The sequence below is a fragment of the Quercus suber genome, unplaced genomic scaffold, assembly GCF_002906115.3.
Source record: "Quercus suber isolate HL8 unplaced genomic scaffold, Cork oak 2.0 scaffold_457, whole genome shotgun sequence".
NCBI lineage: Eukaryota > Viridiplantae > Streptophyta > Magnoliopsida > Fagales > Fagaceae > Quercus > Quercus suber.
Genome location: NW_027069908.1, coordinates 261,539 through 279,798, shown reverse-complemented (window position 1 = coordinate 279,798; position 18,260 = coordinate 261,539). Strand labels below are relative to the sequence as shown.

The window sequence follows — 18,260 nt, the reverse complement described above, 5'->3', positions numbered from 1 at the left end:
TTACTAACCAAAAATAGCCAATAACAGTTCTTAGAAAAAAAAAAAAATCAATAACAAAAAAATATAGCAACTAATAACAATTTATCACTTAAAATTTATTATGAAAAATATTGTGTTTGTAGCATTTCTCTTTTCTTTCCTTGTTTTTCATTTGATAAAAAATTATTATTTTATTTATTAGCCATTTGAGTTTAATTAACACTTTTACAATAAAGAAAATTCAACTATTGGTTAAAATTTGGGAATCTTTTTCTAGTTGGGGCCTCAGACACGGCATCATTTGCTTCAATAGAAGAGCCGGCCCTGATCAGATTCCTTCAAAATGGTCTCTTCCTTCATTTGTTAATGTAAATTTTGCTGGATCAAGCCCTAATTCTGGCTTATCCCTCATCTATCTCTGATCTTCATTCAATATAATTCACTTTTTATATTAAAAAAAAAAAAAAGTTTCCATCAAATTCCGAGAAATGGAGGCTGCCAAAACTGAACCNCCATTGCAAAGAAGATCGACATGAAGATCGACATGGAAGTGATCGTCGGCGTGTGCATGGGCGTGGAAGAGTTGTGAGGGTTAGGGTTTGAGAGGAGAGGATTAGGGTGAGAAGAGGAGAGGATTGGGGTTTAGGGTGAGATTGACAAAGAGATGAGAGAGAAAGAGGAATAAAAAATAATAATAAAAGCATATGCCACATCTGTCCGTACCGTGGAAATTTGTGAGGATATTGTAGCATGTCCAAATTTTATAGGATTTGGAACATCTGGTAAAAAGGGGTTTTTGGTGTTTGATTGCTAATGTGCCAAATATTTGGCATTTGGCACATTAGCACATTTAGTGCAGATCTCTTAAGAAGACAAACAAAGGGAAAAATATGTTGAAGTAAAGGCTTTGTTTTTTTTTTAAAGGTATGGTGTAGATTAAACCTTGGGAAATGGAAGCCTTGGGGAAATCAAATAAATAAATAAATAAGGTAAAGTTGATGTCCTGATCCATACGTGATGTGTTGTCATGGAGTGGTAGGTGAATGGAGGGAATAAAAAGAAAAATATTTTAAATTTGTATTAGGTTAGAAAGATAAAGGTTATGCGTACGATATTTTTACAATAAATTTTAAGTGGTGGGTTTTATTGGTTATTATTTTTAGAACAAAAAAATAATCCTAATAATACGTTTAAATTTGAACCAACTTATAATTTGTTGTAAAAATATTACGGATGTAGATATTCTCGATTAGAAATTAACGTAATGATATTTTTACTTAATATTTTTATGATATTTATGCAATAAATTCTTGTATTAGATTAATATTTAAAGTAATTTTAATTCTCTAAATGAATTAGACTATTTTAGTTAATTTTTCTATTTTTTTATTAATTTAATGTTTTTATACATATTTAAAATAATTATTAAATTAATTATGAATCATCATGACCTCGGTTTGAATTCGGTTCGGCCTTAGAAACCTTGAACCTCTCAGTTTTACTATTTAATGAACTGTCTGGGCCTGAAAACTTTGCTCACCATCCACATCCAGCATTTAATTTTTTTTTTTTTTTTTTTTTTTTTTAAAGTTGTGGTTTGATGGGTGGGTTAGGCGATGGGTGGGTTTAGATAGTGATGTGTGGGTTTAGATTGTGTTGGCTGGGTTCGGTTCCAACAGAGGTGGGTGGGTTCGAATGGGCTATGCTATGGGTTCAGATGGATGGGTCGACGGTGGGTGGGTATGGGTCTGTTATGTTGGTCGTTGAAGCTTTTGTGGTTAGGAGTAATGTCAGTGTCGATGACGGCGATGAAGATGGTGGGTTTGGAGTCTGGGTTGACTTGGATTATGAAGGTTTTGGGTTTGGAAGTGGGTGTGGGTACGGGTGTGGGTGTGGGTGAGGGTGTGGAGGCGGTGGGTTTGACGGGGTTTATGGTTGAGGTGGTGGTGGGGCTTCCGATTTGGTGTTGGTGGGCTATGGGTTTGTTTTGAATTGTGTTTTGGGTTGTGGATGAAGACGGTGGTTGTGTGGTGGTGGCTGTTGGTTGTTGGCAGCACTATGGTGGCTGTTGATTGTGTTTGATGAGTTATAAATATTATTTTAATGTGTAGTAAATTTTATTTTAATGTATAGAATTGAATGATAAAACATCTGATAAATGGGATGTTGTAAAATGATGTGGTAAAATAATAAAGTAGGCTTCTGGTGTGGCAAAATGACATAAATTATGCCACAGCTGCTGTGGATGCTCTAACTTCCCAGTTCATACCTTTTCTTTTTTTTACATTTCTTTAGTTTTCTTAAACTAGTTTATGCAACATCTAGATGGAGTAGAGGTAGGAAAACAAGACAGGGAGAGAACGAGAAGAAGATTAAGAAAAAAAGTTCTGGACAGAGAACAAACGAGAGACAGAGCTAGCGAGATAAAGATGATGGGATCTCAATATTTTCAATATTTGACAGCATCTCATAGTGGTTGAAGCTTCAACCATGGTGATAAGGTGATATGAGCTTCTAATTTTTTTTAATTTTTTTTTTAAAGCGTTGATCTGAACTGTGAGAACAGTTCATGGTTCTCAAATTTGAGTGGTTCAATCGCGGCTTGAACGGTTTTGTGCTTTTTGTGCATAGAACAGTTCTGGTGGTTAAAAGAACTGTGTTAGTGAGAGGTTCCTGGTTATCCGGGTCGGACCGTACAGTCCGATCTGGGTTTGAAAACCTTGTTGGTGAGAATTAAGCTCACCAACCCCAACATTAGATTACCCCATACTCACGGTTCTCTCTTTATTCATAAACAAAATCAGCCTCTCCACCCCATTTAAAAAAAAAAAAAAAAAATCGACTTCTCCACAATATCATCACTTCCTTTCTTACTTACACCTATCTTGCCTTAACCAGTTCAAATCCCTAGCAAATATCTTTATAATATTAGTACATGTTGAAGGAAATCTAAGGGATAATTATGGAGTGCTCATATCTTAGGATGCACGGGCGTGGACATGGACACGGATACGGATACGGGTATGGTATGAAATTGCGGCACGAGTAATTTTTGAAAAATTATAACATGATACGGCATATTAAATACCGTTATGACATGGATACAACACGAGTATGGCACTCTAAATGAAGTGTCCGTGAAAATCTAGTTCATATCACGACAGATTCTTAAACTTTGTGTTGGATTTTTTCAACTCTTTCATGAAAAATATTCCACTGACTCTTCTATATAAACAAAAGCTTATTCTTCTTTCAAGTATGTGAAAAATAGGGGGAAAAAGAGTTTATCTAATACACTATTTCCTCTATCTTTCTTTAATCTTTATATTGAGCATTCAATGACAAGTTTGAAGTTCTGTTTGTGAATGCACACTAATAGAGCTGCCGTTATATCTTGGATAGCAACCACCTGCGTCATTTGCACTGACAGAGTCGTTCCAGTGGGGTGAAATTGCTTCTTTAGGATAGCGGATTTAGTTCCGTACCTCAGCTCAAATCGATAAGTTTATTCTAATACACTATTTCCTCTATCTTTCTTTAATCTTTATATTGAGCATTCAATGACAAGTTTGAAGTTCTGTTTGTGAATGCACACTAATAGAGCTGCCGTTATATCTTGGATAGCAACCACCTGCGTCATTTGCACTGACAGAGTCGTTCCAGTGGGGTGAAATTGCTTCTTTAGGATAGCGGATTTAGTTCCGTACCTCAGCTCAAATCGATAAGTTTATATGATGTACGATACAATCTTCAAATTAATTTTTGTAATTTATTTTTTTTGGTATTTTTATGTAATTTTTGTTATTTTAGGTTTAGGGCATTTATTTTCTTGTTTTTAGGTTTGTTTTAATGCTTAGGTCAAATTTGATTTCTGTTACAGTTAGGTATTAATTAGAACTTATTTTATAATATGTTTTTCTTGTCTGTCAAGTTTTACGGAGTTCTTAAATAGGCCTCTAAATAATTATTAAAAATACAAACGTTTTGTCGAATTCTTTCTTTCGTGGATTCCAATTTATTACCTTGGAGATTCAAGGAACTTCTTGTGGATTTGAAGTTTACTACTAGAAACTAACAGTTTAGTTTCTATTCCATTAAGAGAGTATCGTGTGCTTTCTTTTACTACCGAAGAGTATCATATGTGCTTTCTTCATGCTTTTGCGATGCTCTAAAGAAAGCACATACGATACTCTTCGGTAGTAAATCTCGAATCTATGAGGAGTTTCTTGAATCCCCAAAGTGATAAAGTGGAATCCACCAAATAATATACATATATATATATATATATGTATATTATTTTTGTAATTGCCTCCCTTCCGAAACCTTAGCTCTTTGCAACTAGCAACTATCCAATTAAAAAACTTATTAAATTGAACCATGGGTGGCTGGGCCCCTTGGGCTTTCACCTGAGTCCGTCCTTATCTCCACATCTCCGATCTTGTCCACTGTCCACACTCATACATAAATCAAACTGATTGACATATGGTTATAGATCTTTATTTACTTCTCTGACATGAGCTGTTCTCTCTCTCTCTCTCTCTCTTTTGGTTTTGCTATGTGAGGTATCGGTATGTGAGTTACTGAGTGCTTAATTTATTTGTTTAGTTTAAATTATTGGTAAAATCTCTTATAGTTGAATAAGAGATTTATGGTTTAATTCCCGCCTACACAAAAAACTAATTGGTGTTTTGGTCTGATGAAATTGCTTCTTTAGGATAGCGGATTTAGTTCCGTACCTTAGCTCAAATTGATAAGTTTATATGATGTAGGACACAATCTTCAAATTAATTTCTGTAATTTATTATTTTTGGTATTTTTATGTAATTTTTGTTCTTTTAGGTTTAGGGCATTTATTTTCTTGTTTTTAGGTTTTTTTTTTAATACTTTTTAGGTCAAATTTGATTTATGTTATGGTTAGGTATTAATTAGGACTTATTTTATAATATGTTTTTGTTGTCTGTCAAGTTTTACGGAGCTCTTAAATAGGCCTCTAAATAATTATTAAAAATACAAACTTTTTGTTGAATTCTTCTTTTCGCGGATTCCAATTTATTACCTTGTAGATTGAAGGAACTTTTCATGTATTTGAGGTTTACTACTAGAAATTAACAGTTTAGTTTCTATTTCATTAAGAGAGTATCGTGTGCTTTCTTCATACTTTCGCGATGCTCTAAAGAAAGCACATACGATACTCTTTGATAGTAAATCTCAAATCTATGAGGAGTTTCTTGAATCCACGAGGTGATAAAGTAGAATCCACCAAATAATATATATATATATATATATTATTTTTGTAATTGCCTCCCTTCCGAAACCTTAGCTCTCTGCAACTAGCAAGTATCCAATTAAAAGACTTATTAAATTGAACCAAGGGTGGCTGGGCCCCTTGGGCTTTCACCTGAGTCCGTCCTTATCACCACCTCTCTGGTCTTGTCCACCGTCCACACTCATACATAAATCAATCTGATTGACATATAGTTATAGATCTTTATTTACTTCTCTGACATGACCTGTTCTCTCTCTCTCTCTCTCTCTCTCTCTCTCTCTTTTCTGGTTTTGCTATGTGAGGTATCAGTATGTGAGTTACTGAGTGCTTAATTTATTTGTTTAGTTTAAATTATTGGTAAAATCTCTTATAGTTGAATAAGAGATTTATGATTTAATTCCCGCCTACACAAAAAACCAATTAGTGTTTTGATCTGATGATAAAGAGATATCATTAAGAATGAACCTCATAAATTGAAACTCCTTAAAAAAAAAAAAAAAAAAATTATTGATTGTTTGTTCTGGTGTGAGTTACTCACACCGGGTCAACTGGTTTGGTTAAGCTACACCCACAATATCACACACGTGTAGACATTGTACAACCCGATTGCTTCTTTTTTCTTGTTTCTTATTTAAAATTTTATTAATTATCAAAAAAAAAATTATTTAAAATTTTATTTTAACAATAGGAAAAAAGACAAACCCAATAATAATAACCATCTGAACTAATAGTCCATCACCCAAGTGAACCATTGCTATTTTATTAACATAAACTCGAACTAGGAAGAACAGCTACTGTTTCTTCCACTCTCTACTGTTGCCTCAACCATTCGTTTTTTTTTTTTCTCCTAATTAAAACCTCTATCAATTTTTAACTAAATTCTCAAATGGCATACATCCATGAGATGAGCTGGCTAGTTTTACTAAGGAATAGAATTCAAACTTCTAAAATAAAAAAATTAAAAAAAAAAAATTCAAACTTCTCTACGTGTATCAAACCAAATTTCCAGCTTGTATTGTGCTCTAGGTCCACACTGCAGTCACCTTGTCTTTTGTTAAAGGCTCAAAGTTAGTATTTGCTTTCGTATTTTTCAACAATTTAGACTTGGCAATTGGCATAAGAGAAGTTCCTGGATGTCTTTAAAAAATAGAGTTTTGGGGATCAAAAAGTTCTGGATTTGAATGTAATTAAGTTAATTTCTTAACTTCTAGTCCTAAACTCCAAAACCCATGGTAACCATCTTTACTGCTTTATTTATTATATATGCAAATCAGAAATCATCCCACACATTAGCTTCCTTAAAACCTAAGTTCTTTTCAATCACCAGCAGACTACTCCATAGAGTGCCTGCTATTTTTCTGTAAATTTGTTTCTTTCACCCTTTGCGATTTTATTCAGTTTTTCCTTTTTATTTTCAAACTTTATCTTCCACCATGGTTTACCGGAGACCTTTCATTATTATATAAATGTTTTATCTCGGCTGGACTTTCTACATGGTTTGATGGCACTAAGGAACTGAAGGTGTCACTTTTTTTTTAGTAACGCTACATACACAATAATTATTAGTAAATATAAATGTGATGTTAGTAGTGGACTCATATTAGAATTAATAAGAATTTATCACATCAATAATTTGTAAAAATGTTGTAAAATAGTTTGTAGCCGTAACATTACTTTTTTTTTTTTTTAATAAGAAGAGTGACATCGTAAGGAAGAGAGAGACATTGAGTTATTTAATTAATTTGCCATGACAATGCTATGAAGCCACTATTTCTAGGATGATGACATGACATATATATATTTATATATTCTGTTTGTTTTGAAGTAAAATATTATTTAGAAAATTTTTCCTCATTTTCAAGTGCTTGTTTATGGGTAATATAGTCAAACTTGTAAAATATTTTTCGTTATCCGTAAAATCATTTATAAAAAGTTGTAAAATGTTTTATCTTAAAAAATTTGGTAAAACATTTTTCAAAAGCATATAGTGGCTTCAATTCTCCCATCTAGTTGCAAGGTCATTAATCCGGTGGCCAGAGACATCACTCTAGTGATTTGGTGGTCAGAGACTTTGTTCTGGTGATCAGGCTAGCGGTTTGATGTTTAGAGGCTTAACTCCGATGACCAGTCTTAATAGTCTAGTGGTAGGAAACTATTAGGAACTCCTATAGGTATATAGATAATAATTGTTGTAATATTCCATTTAGTTAGTCACAATTCCAAGTATATTCATCACATTTAACAAATGTTAGAATTATTAATGCACATGGGAAATAATAGGACCACTAGGATAAGATCATGTGGGCCAATAAAATAGTTTTATGATTTTATAAATACCTACTTGTAATCACATTTTCATCATTGAAGAATAAACCAATTGCTTAGAGCATCGGTGCATCTTTCTCTCTTTATCTCTTTCTTTCTCTATAGAGAGTGACTACCTCGAATTAAGTCAATTTTCCCACCATTCCCATTCATTCCCTTACAATTCCTATCAATCCCCTTTAGGAACCACTAGGTTCCTAACAAAGACATCTCATCGGTAATCGGTGTTGGTGGTTTCAATGGTCAGAGACACACCACCGGTGACCAGAGTTAGCGGTTCGGTGGCCAGAGACACTATATCACAACTGGTGTCGGAGGTTCGATAACTGAAAACATCGTTTTGTAATGTTGACTGGTGTTGGTGGTCTGGTCACTGAAGATATCACTTTAATGGTAATCGTCGGCAATCTAGTTGTCAGAGCCACCACTCTAACTGCTGGTTCCAGCATTCCAGTCACCGAAGCTACTTTTGGCTACTAGTACCAGCGGTTCGTTCATCAAACTTCTGGCACCAACAACTTTGGTGTTGAATTATTGGTTTTAGTGGTTTGCTTGAGAAATTTTATTTGTCATACCAAACATCTGAAAATGTTTTTACATGTAAAATTTTACATTTGAAAATATTTTATTTCAAAATAAATGGAGCATAAGTATTTGAGGTTAAAAAGGGAAATTTGTTATAAAGTGGGGAGTGGTGACACTTCAACATATGGGATGACCCTGAATTCTTGAATTAGAAGATTTTAGACCTTGACAAAAAGAAAAAAATCAAGAAATTTTGGACGAGAGAGAAGGGCTACTACAGAGATATAGGTACAAGAGCAATGATGCTTGGTATGTCAATACTCAATACCAAGCCAATACCATTATACCAACCCTTTATCACCACAACTTTGCACGTTGCCCTGTTATAGAAATTGTGTGGGCAAACCCTAGACGGCCTTTAAGAATAAAAAATGTTGAGATGACTTGTGAAATGGCTAAAATAGAGAAAATAAGCCCAAACATCCCCTCAAGTTCAATAAGTGTGATGATAATGGGAGAAGTCAAGCCCAAAATTATAATACCCAAGGAGTGGAGGCTAGTGGGGCATCACAGGCAGAGGCAGGGCTAGGGGGCCGGAGAGCCACGGCCCACTTAGCATTTTAATTTTTCCTTTAGAACCTAGTAATTTTTTTTTAATATAAATTATACAAAAATATATTCACTGCCCCCCTTGAAATTTTAGAATTTTCATTTAAAATTTAAAATTGGCTGCTGAAAATTTAAAGCGAATCCAGCAAAAGTAAAACACAAACAAAATTAAATTGGTATAAACAAATATATATATATATATATATATATAATAAAAAAATTAAAAAAAAACTCAAAGAAATAACCCAATAAAAATTAATAATATTCCACATGTTCAACAAGCAAAAACTTTCATAAAAAATTAATCCAAATATTCAAACAGGCATTAATGAACATAAATTAAGAACAATCGTTCAATGACTACAACTCGTTTAGTCACTAACAACAAATAACGAAACTTTTTAATGGTTATTGCCTTTTAAAAAGTCATTAACAAATGCATCCAAGTGAGAATGAGATGATCCACCTTCAGTAATCGCTTGATGACAAATGTCTTTTAGTTCTCCTGCTCTTTTCCTAGCATTTTTTACTTCAAAGCTTTCAAGATCCATAAATCTTTTTATGAGTTGTAATATATCTTCTTTTGCCACCAAAATTTCATTTCCCAATTCTGATCTCTTTACCGTCCACCCAATCTTCCAATCTTCCACAATTTGCCTACTATTAGGAACTTGATCCAAAAATAAGGGGAAAGTAAGCATAGGAATGCCTGCATAAACAGCTTCTTGAGTGGAATTCCAACCGCAATGGGACCAAAACCCCCCTAGAGAAGGATGGCACAAGACTTTCAATTGGTCACACCAAGGCAATACCAACCCTTTATCACCACAATTTTCTTTTAGCCAAGAAGCTTCTCCACGAGCCACCCACAAGAACCGAACACCACTAATACGAAGTGCAGTTGCAAACTCATCCATTTGGGTGTTGGAGACCACAAAAAAACTTCCCAATGAAATATACAAGACAGAGCCTGCAGACTGCAGATCCAACCATTTTAAATAGTCAGGTCTGTTGTCACCAGTTGTAGTTGTAGAGGAACTATGTTCAACTTTAAATTCCAAGTAACGTATGGCAGGGCCTATAGGGTACACAGGGAAAGGGAATTTTGCTTTCAAAGAGTTGAAGGCATGAGGTTCAAGCTCATAAACAGAATTAATTAGAAGATATTGTGCTTTGGACCCCTTTGAAATGCATTCCAGGACCATTTCCATTCCCCGTGGGTCATTTTCATGAAACACAGTTCGCAGGTCTTCTACATGTGTTGAAGGAATTCCTGGTATGTCGTCTCCGTGATCTATCACACCAAATTAAGCAAATATGCACCAATCGCAAATCAATTGTTTGCATTTCATATATAGGTTAGCTTAGTGAAAAAACAAAGAGTGGTTAGTTAGGAAAACATGAAATTAGATTGAGAGTTGCTCCCATGTGTGTGTGTGTACGTATATATATATATATATATACTATATTCAAATTTACCAATGTTTGAAGTGTTGGTAAAAACAATTTGACAACTCAATAGAGGATTCCAACAAGCTTATATACTATTAGTCCAGTAGGGAACCGTGATTCATGATAGTTATACATTCATGCATATATTTTCTTACTTTAACATGCATATATAGAACCGCATTAATTCAACCCACCTTCAATTATTGGGGCATTTGTTACTAAATCAAATTGTGAGAGAATTCCATAGCACACAACACAGATGAATTAAAATTGTGGTTGATATGTATAGACATAGAGTTTGTTTTGTTTTGTTTATTTTATTTTATTTTTTCCTCGGTACTATTACCACCACAGAAAGAGAAGAAAAAGATAGACAAGATCTAATGTCCTTGTAACATAAGCAATAATTCAATCAGGCTGTGTAGATCTATTCTACAATTGAGCATCAGCGCCTGGAGTTGTAAAAATCCAGATATATTAAAATTAAGCATCAAACCCCATAAAAGATGCATTATCCAAACTTGCAATTCTAAATAAATTTACAAATTTGCTACGTACAGTACCATCCTAAATTTATGATGGTATTGTAACAATGTTTTAACCTAAATAATATATTTTATTTTCTAAAATATATGCATTTTTCTCTCTCTTCAATCTCTCATATCTCTCTCTCTCTTTCTCTCTCTCTCTCTCTCTTCAAAGTCACCGTGGTTGGACCACCATCACCAAGCCAAGCTGAACTCGTTGCTTTATCTCTGTCGCCACCACCACTCACAATGGTGGCTTGCTTGTTCTCACCAACCCCTAAACTCTCTCTCCTCTCTTCAAAGCCACCATGGACAGACCCACCATCACCAAGCCAGGCTGGACTCATTGCTCTCTTTGTCGCCACCACCACTCATGGTGGTGGCTTGCTTGTTTTCTCCAACCCCTAAATTGTCTCTCTTCTCTTCATAGCCACCATGGCTAGACCCACCATCACTAAGCCACGATGGCTGGACTCATTGCTCTCTCCTCCAACCAATCACTTGAGTGGCCATGGATAGCTCCATTTTCATATTTAGATTTGGTGGGTTTTTGTTGGTTTTATGGGTTTATGATTTGATTTGTGTTTATGTGTTTGGTTTGATCTGATTTCTATTGATACGAGTTTATGGGTTTGATATGATTTCTATTGATGTGGGTTGCTGGTGGTGTTGTGGGTGGTGTAGCAATGGTGGGGTTGTGGGTTTAGCTGAGATGATGTTGCGAAAAGTGATTTAAAAGTTTTGGGTTTGGGTGGTGGTTATGTTGTTGATGATGGTGGTCGCATGATGTGTTGTTGATGATGGTGGTGGGTTATGTTGTTGATAATGGTTGTTAGGACATATGTGGTTTCACTTGTTAAAGAACACATGTCATTCTTTTATGTATATTGGCTAATACTTTGACAAAACGCACTTTATTTGTAATTGGGTAGTTCTAGGTGTTTTTAATACTTCAAGAAATAAGATTTCAAGATCAAGTGTTGAAGTCATCAAGTCTATCCAAGAAACAAGCTGAAAAAGTTCAAATTCATTAAAACTCGACACCTGCTCGATAGCTCCTCGACACCTTGCTATTTGTCGAGATTTATAAAATCAATTTTCTGATCTGATTTCTTGGGATCCGTGAATGTGTCTTTGGACCTTCTTTTCTCCTAACCCTAGAAATAAAAAAAGATAGTTTTTAGGGCCGTCAAAGTAGACACAAGTTGCACAAGCATTGAGCAAACTTTGTTCAAGCAACTTATGATCAAAGACGAAGTTCTTGCTCTAGTTCATCTCTTCTGAAGAAGTTGTTGTGTATTTGCACCAAAGGGTTTTGTGACTAAACATCTTCTTGATCTTCATCGTGTAGGATGAACTGAAGAACTTTCCAGCCAACCTCTCCTTCAAGTTGGTGTTGAAGTCGCGTACTGGGATCTGCGCAATTAGTTAGTCACGTACTTAGGAGCCGTGCATCAAAAGGTAGGAACTGTCACTACAGAACAAGTCCAATTGGGTATTGGGGTAAATGCTCAACTGTAGGTTGGTAAGGTACTTGGGATTCTCTTACTTGTAACCACTTGTCATGATAATAGTGAAGTTTCGGGAGTGGTGACCTGAAAATCACCCGGTGGGATTTTTGCCCACAGGTTTTTCCCAATTCGTAAACAAATCACCATGTCATTTAATTTCCGCTGCATATTTAGTTATTTGGTGATTTGTTTGTGCTACCACGCGTTTGCATGTTAAATTGATTAATTAATAATTTGACTAATTAATTAATTAATTTCTATCACAAGAGGTCAATTCAGTTTGTAGCCTATCAATGGTGGTGGTAGGTTGTGTTGTTGATGATTGGTAGGTGGTGCAGCAATGGTGGGGTGGTTGGATTTGGATGGTGGTTGTGTTGAGCTTTGGGTTTGTTCACAGTGGAGAGAGAGAGAGAGAGAGAGAGAGAGAGAGAGAGAGAAATTAATGAGAGGAGAGAGATGGTTTTGGGTTATATATTTTATTGTGTAGATATATTATTTTAATGTGTTATATAGGAAAATAAAAGTTAGGATGTTGGGTAAATTGTAAAATGAGATTGTATAATAGATAAAGTAACTTTTGAGATGGTAAAATGAGATATTTTTTAAGAACCGGATACTAATACTCTTATTAATTTAATAAAGTTCACATTGCATTATAATCATTTTGAAGTAGTCATATGTTATCCATAGGATATCATTATTATATATGTGAGTGCTAAATGAATATTCTTAAGGATCAAAATTGGATCTTTGATGCCATCATTGTTTATCACTATTAAGAAAGTCAAATATTCCATCTATCATAGTCATTGCCGCAACCTCTATCATAAATTGTTAAAGTTATCAACTATATGCAGTGGATTATTACTTTCATATGAATTTATATTTTTCTTTTTTTTACTATTTACAATCTATCATATTTGAGTTAAGTAAAAAAGACAAGTTGGAATAGGAGAGTGGAAAGACTCATTTAATGCTGTTACTTATTTCAAGAAAACTGATCATAACATGGTTACTAGTGTGTTTTTAACCATTGGATGTAATAAAAATTAATGCCTAAAAAATGTGCAAATTTTGCAAAGTTACATGTAACTTGGAACTCCCACACACACACACACACGTGTGTGTATATATTAATTATAAGTATTTATTTATTTTTGAAGCCATGATATGGCTTTTCTCCCAAAACAAGTTCAATAATATGTAGTCAATAATTGAAGGAAAACAAATTTATTACTAGTAGTAGCAGATAAAAAAAATACTAGTAGTAGCAGTGTGCTAACCTATAAGGTGAAGCGGCAAATGTTCAGGTTGAGCTTGTGTGAAAACATGATAATGATGGAGCGCTGAGAAAAAAGATGCAGACATGGTCCAAAGCGAGGCCAATGGAATATTCCTTCGAGTTCTGAAGCCGAATGGCCACTGCAGCTCAAAGTCAGCTATGATTCTATCCACCGGTGGCTGAAGCTGATCGAGGAGCTGCTCAAAGGGAGCTTCCATCTTGGTCTTGATCACTTCGTAGAAGCCACAAAAGTCAACGGCTTTTGCACGCTCGATGACTGTAGGGATAGAGGCGAAGCGGATCTTATCTGGCTTGGGCTCGGAGCCGATGCAGTGTAGCCACTCTTCAGTGACAACGAAGGTGATGAGAAGGTTGTGTTTTCTTGAAGATAATAACTTGCACAAGCTCATCATGGCGTTGATGTGGCCTTGTAATGGGAAAGGCATCGCCACCACGTGGTGTACGGAGGTTAGTTCAGCACCGGTGGGATCCATACTGAATGGATGTATTTTGATGAATCCGGTTTAATCTTTCGCCTAAGATTGAAGAACAGGAAGTCAACGAGTTGACAAGCTGCTGGTATTAAGATAACACTTCTACAATGCTACTTCATTTATATTTACAGCAGCCTATATGACAAATTTCATTTTTCGAAAGGTATATGACGAAATTCTCGTTAAACATGTATGAGTCTGTGACGTATTGAAATTAAGAGTTTGTTTGGATAAACTATTTGTAAAAATGCGTTTTTGAAAAAGTTATAGTCTTAAAACATGCGTTTTGAAAATGCAATTTTAGAGTGTCCGACAAAATTTGTAAAAGTGTGATTTTCAATTGTTGTTTTAACTACAAATTACCAAAAAGACCTATATACACCAACATTTTAAAATTCAATCTTATACATAAAATTAAAGTATTCCATTTATTAAATTCAATCTTATATATAAAACTAAAGTATTCAGTTCTCAAAAATAAATAAATAAATAAATAAATAAAGTATTCTATTTATAAAATAAATAAATAAACTACACGTGGAGGGTGAAGACACCACTTCACGTGAAGTACTTCACCCAACAAAGATTCCCTATTACCTGCGCACCTTTCACTTTACCAATTTCATTTTACTCTTATAGTCCTACTTCTGCACTTATCCTCCAGTAACACTAGCAGCTATCCTCAATGATCAAATACCCATTCTTTTGTTGTCCATGATACTTTCCATTTGAGTCTTGAAGAAAAGAAAGAAGGTGAATATGAGTGCTCCAGCTTATTGAAGATTTAGCAGGCCCTATGGCAAGAGTAAGAGAAGGGCGAAAACAAAATGGAAGACGAAGCAGAAGCGAAGGTATGATGGAGGAAAAAATGAGAAAAATTTATCTGCGTTCTTTGTCCAAGTTTGATGGGGGTATTTGTGGTAAATTGTATTTTTAAAAATGCGTTTTACAACCCCTTAGAATGGTGTTTTCAAATTTGCTATAAATAGTTTTGCTTTGAAATTGTGCATTTTAAAATCACAAAAGTTAGAACATGCATAGCCAAACGGGCTGCAATTCCCATTTTTATTTTTAAAACGTGGGGTCAAACGGACCCTAAATAATAAGTATTATTTCTAGAAGACTTTTTCTCCCATCCTGTGTGTGTTAAAATATTTAAAATCTGATTGGTTTGGTTGGAAGAGTGGAAAAATTGGAAGATGGAAATTGGTGGGAGGATGGGAAGGTAAGAGGATATAAAAGATTTTATTTTTTCTTCTATTTGTTTGGTTTAAAGTAGAAAGGCGGAGGGATGGAAAAAATAAATTTACTCATATACTCTTGTTAAAAAATAATGCCCAATTAAAACAAAAAAGTGATAAATAACCACAAAAAAAGAGAAATCACCCAAATCTATTAAAAAAAAAATTATATTCCAAAAAAAAAAATCACGTCTAGTTAAAAAACATGCTCGGGCCCTAGAAAATCAAAAGAAAAAAAATGGGAAAAAAAGAAAAGAAAAGGCAACATTACTACCCTGAAAAAAAAAATAAAAAAAATGGCACGCCCAGGCCTAAAATTAAAAAAAAAAAAAAAAAAAAAAAAAAAAAAGAAAAAAAAGAAAAAAGACAATGTTGCTGCCCAGAAGAAGAAAAAAGGCAGGCTTAGAAAATCAAAAAAAAAGAAAAAAGGAAAAAAAAGAGGCAACGTTGCCCAAAAAAGGAAAAAAAAAAAAAAAAAAGAAAAAAACATAAGCCAAAGGCAACGTTATTGATGAGAAGAAGAAAAAAATAATAATAAAGACAACTTGAAGAAGTCCATGTGCATATGCACATAGCATTTTTGTCAATAAAAAAAAATTCATTCTTACTCAGTTTTCTCTTATTTTGGCAAGAAAACATTTTGGTGGGCCCGGGAGAAAATTCTAAGCCCCACTATTTATTTTCTTCCTTTCCACCCAATAAATACACTCCAAAAAAGTTTTCTCTCCTATTTTTTCTCCAAAATTTTCTATCCACCCTATTTCACCTCCAAACAAAATAACAAATATACACTTAGGTTTCTCATTTTTTTAAAAAAAAAAAAACTTAGTTTTCTCAAAAAAATAAAAAATTATTTTATATATTAAGAGAATTGAACATGTTTGAATTCTCTAAACCATTCTTAATAGTTAGCTAACATTATTTCAAAAAATAAATAAGTGAGGATATAAAAGTCATTTAAAAATTCTGTGTAAAATTAAAATACAAAATTGGCCTCATTTTTCTAATATTTAGGGTCCGTTTGGATTGAACTTATTTTGCTAAAACTGAAAACTGAAAACACTATAGTAAATAATTTTTAAATGTGTGAATAGTATTGTGGATCCATTTTTAATGAAAAAGTTTGAAAATTGATATTTGTGGGTCCGTGAACAGTGCACGGATCACTATTCACAGTTGAAAAGTCAACCTTTGCGGCTCCTGTTCATGAATAGTGCATGAACAGTAGCCGCATAACGCGTGAAAACAAAAAATAAAATAAATAAAAAATAAAAAAGAAGTTGAAAACGCGCAAAGAAGCAAAATGTGGCTGTGGACGTGAATCCAAACCCACACTTAGCTTACCTTGTAAACACAAACTTCCCACCACAAAAACACATGTTCTTCCATATGAATTCAAACTTCTTCTTTTTTTTTTTTTTTTTTTTTTCAACTTCAATTCAACTTTAATTGCTCTTAACTTCTTATTCTTATCTTACCTTCTTCTCTTTTTTCTTTTTTCTTTTTCATTTAAATAAAAGTCTAAAAATGCTTATGATTCTTTCTTATTACTTATAAAAATAAAAATAAAAACAAAAAGAATTCTCTCTTATTCAAACTTCCTCTACTTCCCCATGTTCCACTTTTCGTCAATCCGTTCAACTTTTCTATCAAAAATTTTCTAGTACTTTGTTTGGACCAAAAACTCTCTATAAAGACAATAACATCCTTTCACATTGTTGTTTGCATATATATATATGTGTGTGTGTGTGTGTGTTTCAACTAAAAGAACTGAAAATGCTAAGAAATAAAGTGACCTTGATAAACCTAAGACTAGTGCTAATTTAGGATTTACCAAATGAAAGCACTGAAAAACTTCTAAGCACACGCATAGTGCGTACGATGAGGCTATATGACAAAATTCTCCTTGCACATGTATGACATTAATTTATATATATTATTTAGTTTTAGAATAAAATTGAAGTAAACTTTTGGCGAAAATGCACATGAAGAAATTAATTTATATACTAACTCATTCACGCACATGCACATGCTTAGAGGTTTTTTTTTTTTTTTTTGGTTTAACGTTAAAACTTTCCCATCATCCCAATTTGAAGCTTATTCATTTATCCAATGATATTTGTGTATTTGCCAAGTCACCAACATAGCTAGGGATGTAACGATACCTAGCGCACACACACACACACACACACACACACACACAAAAAAAAAAGTATTGAAATCATTAATTTGTGTGTATGTGTGCGGTGCTAGGTATCATCACACTCTTAGCTATATTAGTAATTAGGAAATGCATAAATACCATGGGACAAACGTTAAATGTCGAATTGGGATAAAGGGAAAGTTTTGACATTAAACCAAAAAAAGAAAAGTCTCTCAGCAAGCACTATTTTATCATCCATTTTCTACATTGATTCTAATTGGTTTTTTCTTTTTTTCTTTTTTTTGGTAACATAAAAAATGGTTAGGAGGAGGTGACCAGTGTAGCTTGTTGGTGTGGGTGCGTGTGTCGAAAATACTTTGCCTTATGTTGTTTATCCCACATTAGTTAGAGATGAACCATCTTATATGTTTATAAGAGCATTCATAGCAGCGAAGGCAAAATTTTAGCTATTTAGCTACACAAAAAGTCACTTTATCTATTTTAGCTACACACATACAGTAATGGATCTATTTTAACTTTTAACACAATAAAATAATATAACTACTACAATATAAAATAATATATCCCTACCCAAAAAAAACAACCACAAGACCAACCACAACCACCTCATCAGCACAGCCACAGCCACAACCACAACACCACACACCACCACCACCACACACCACAGCAAGAAAAAAAAAAAAAAAAAACCCACAGCACCACAAAACACGACACAACCACCGCCAACACAACACCACAAAACAAACCCACTCTACCATCAGCCACACCCACAACCACACCACCACCACCAGTCCACAGCAGGAAAAAAAAAAAAAAAAAAAACTCACAGCACCATAAAACAAACCCACTCTACCATCAGCCACAGCCAATGCACACCAGAGCACA

The 18,260-nt window shown here is 34.0% G+C and overlaps 1 protein-coding gene across 1 annotated transcript; it reads right to left on the bottom strand.

Moving 5' to 3' along the window:
- Positions 1–8,977: 8,977 nt before the first annotated feature.
- On the bottom strand, positions 8,978–14,094 carry LOC111987408 (UDP-glycosyltransferase 87A1). Its single transcript, XM_024019124.2, has 2 exons — positions 13,478–14,094; positions 8,978–9,998 (listed from the first exon to the last, which is right to left on the bottom strand). The coding sequence occupies exons 1-2, from the start codon at positions 13,968–13,970 to the stop codon at positions 9,106–9,108; spliced, it is 1,386 nt and encodes a 461-aa protein (XP_023874892.1). The 5' UTR covers positions 13,971–14,094; the 3' UTR covers positions 8,978–9,105.
- Positions 14,095–18,260: the final 4,166 nt, after the last annotated feature.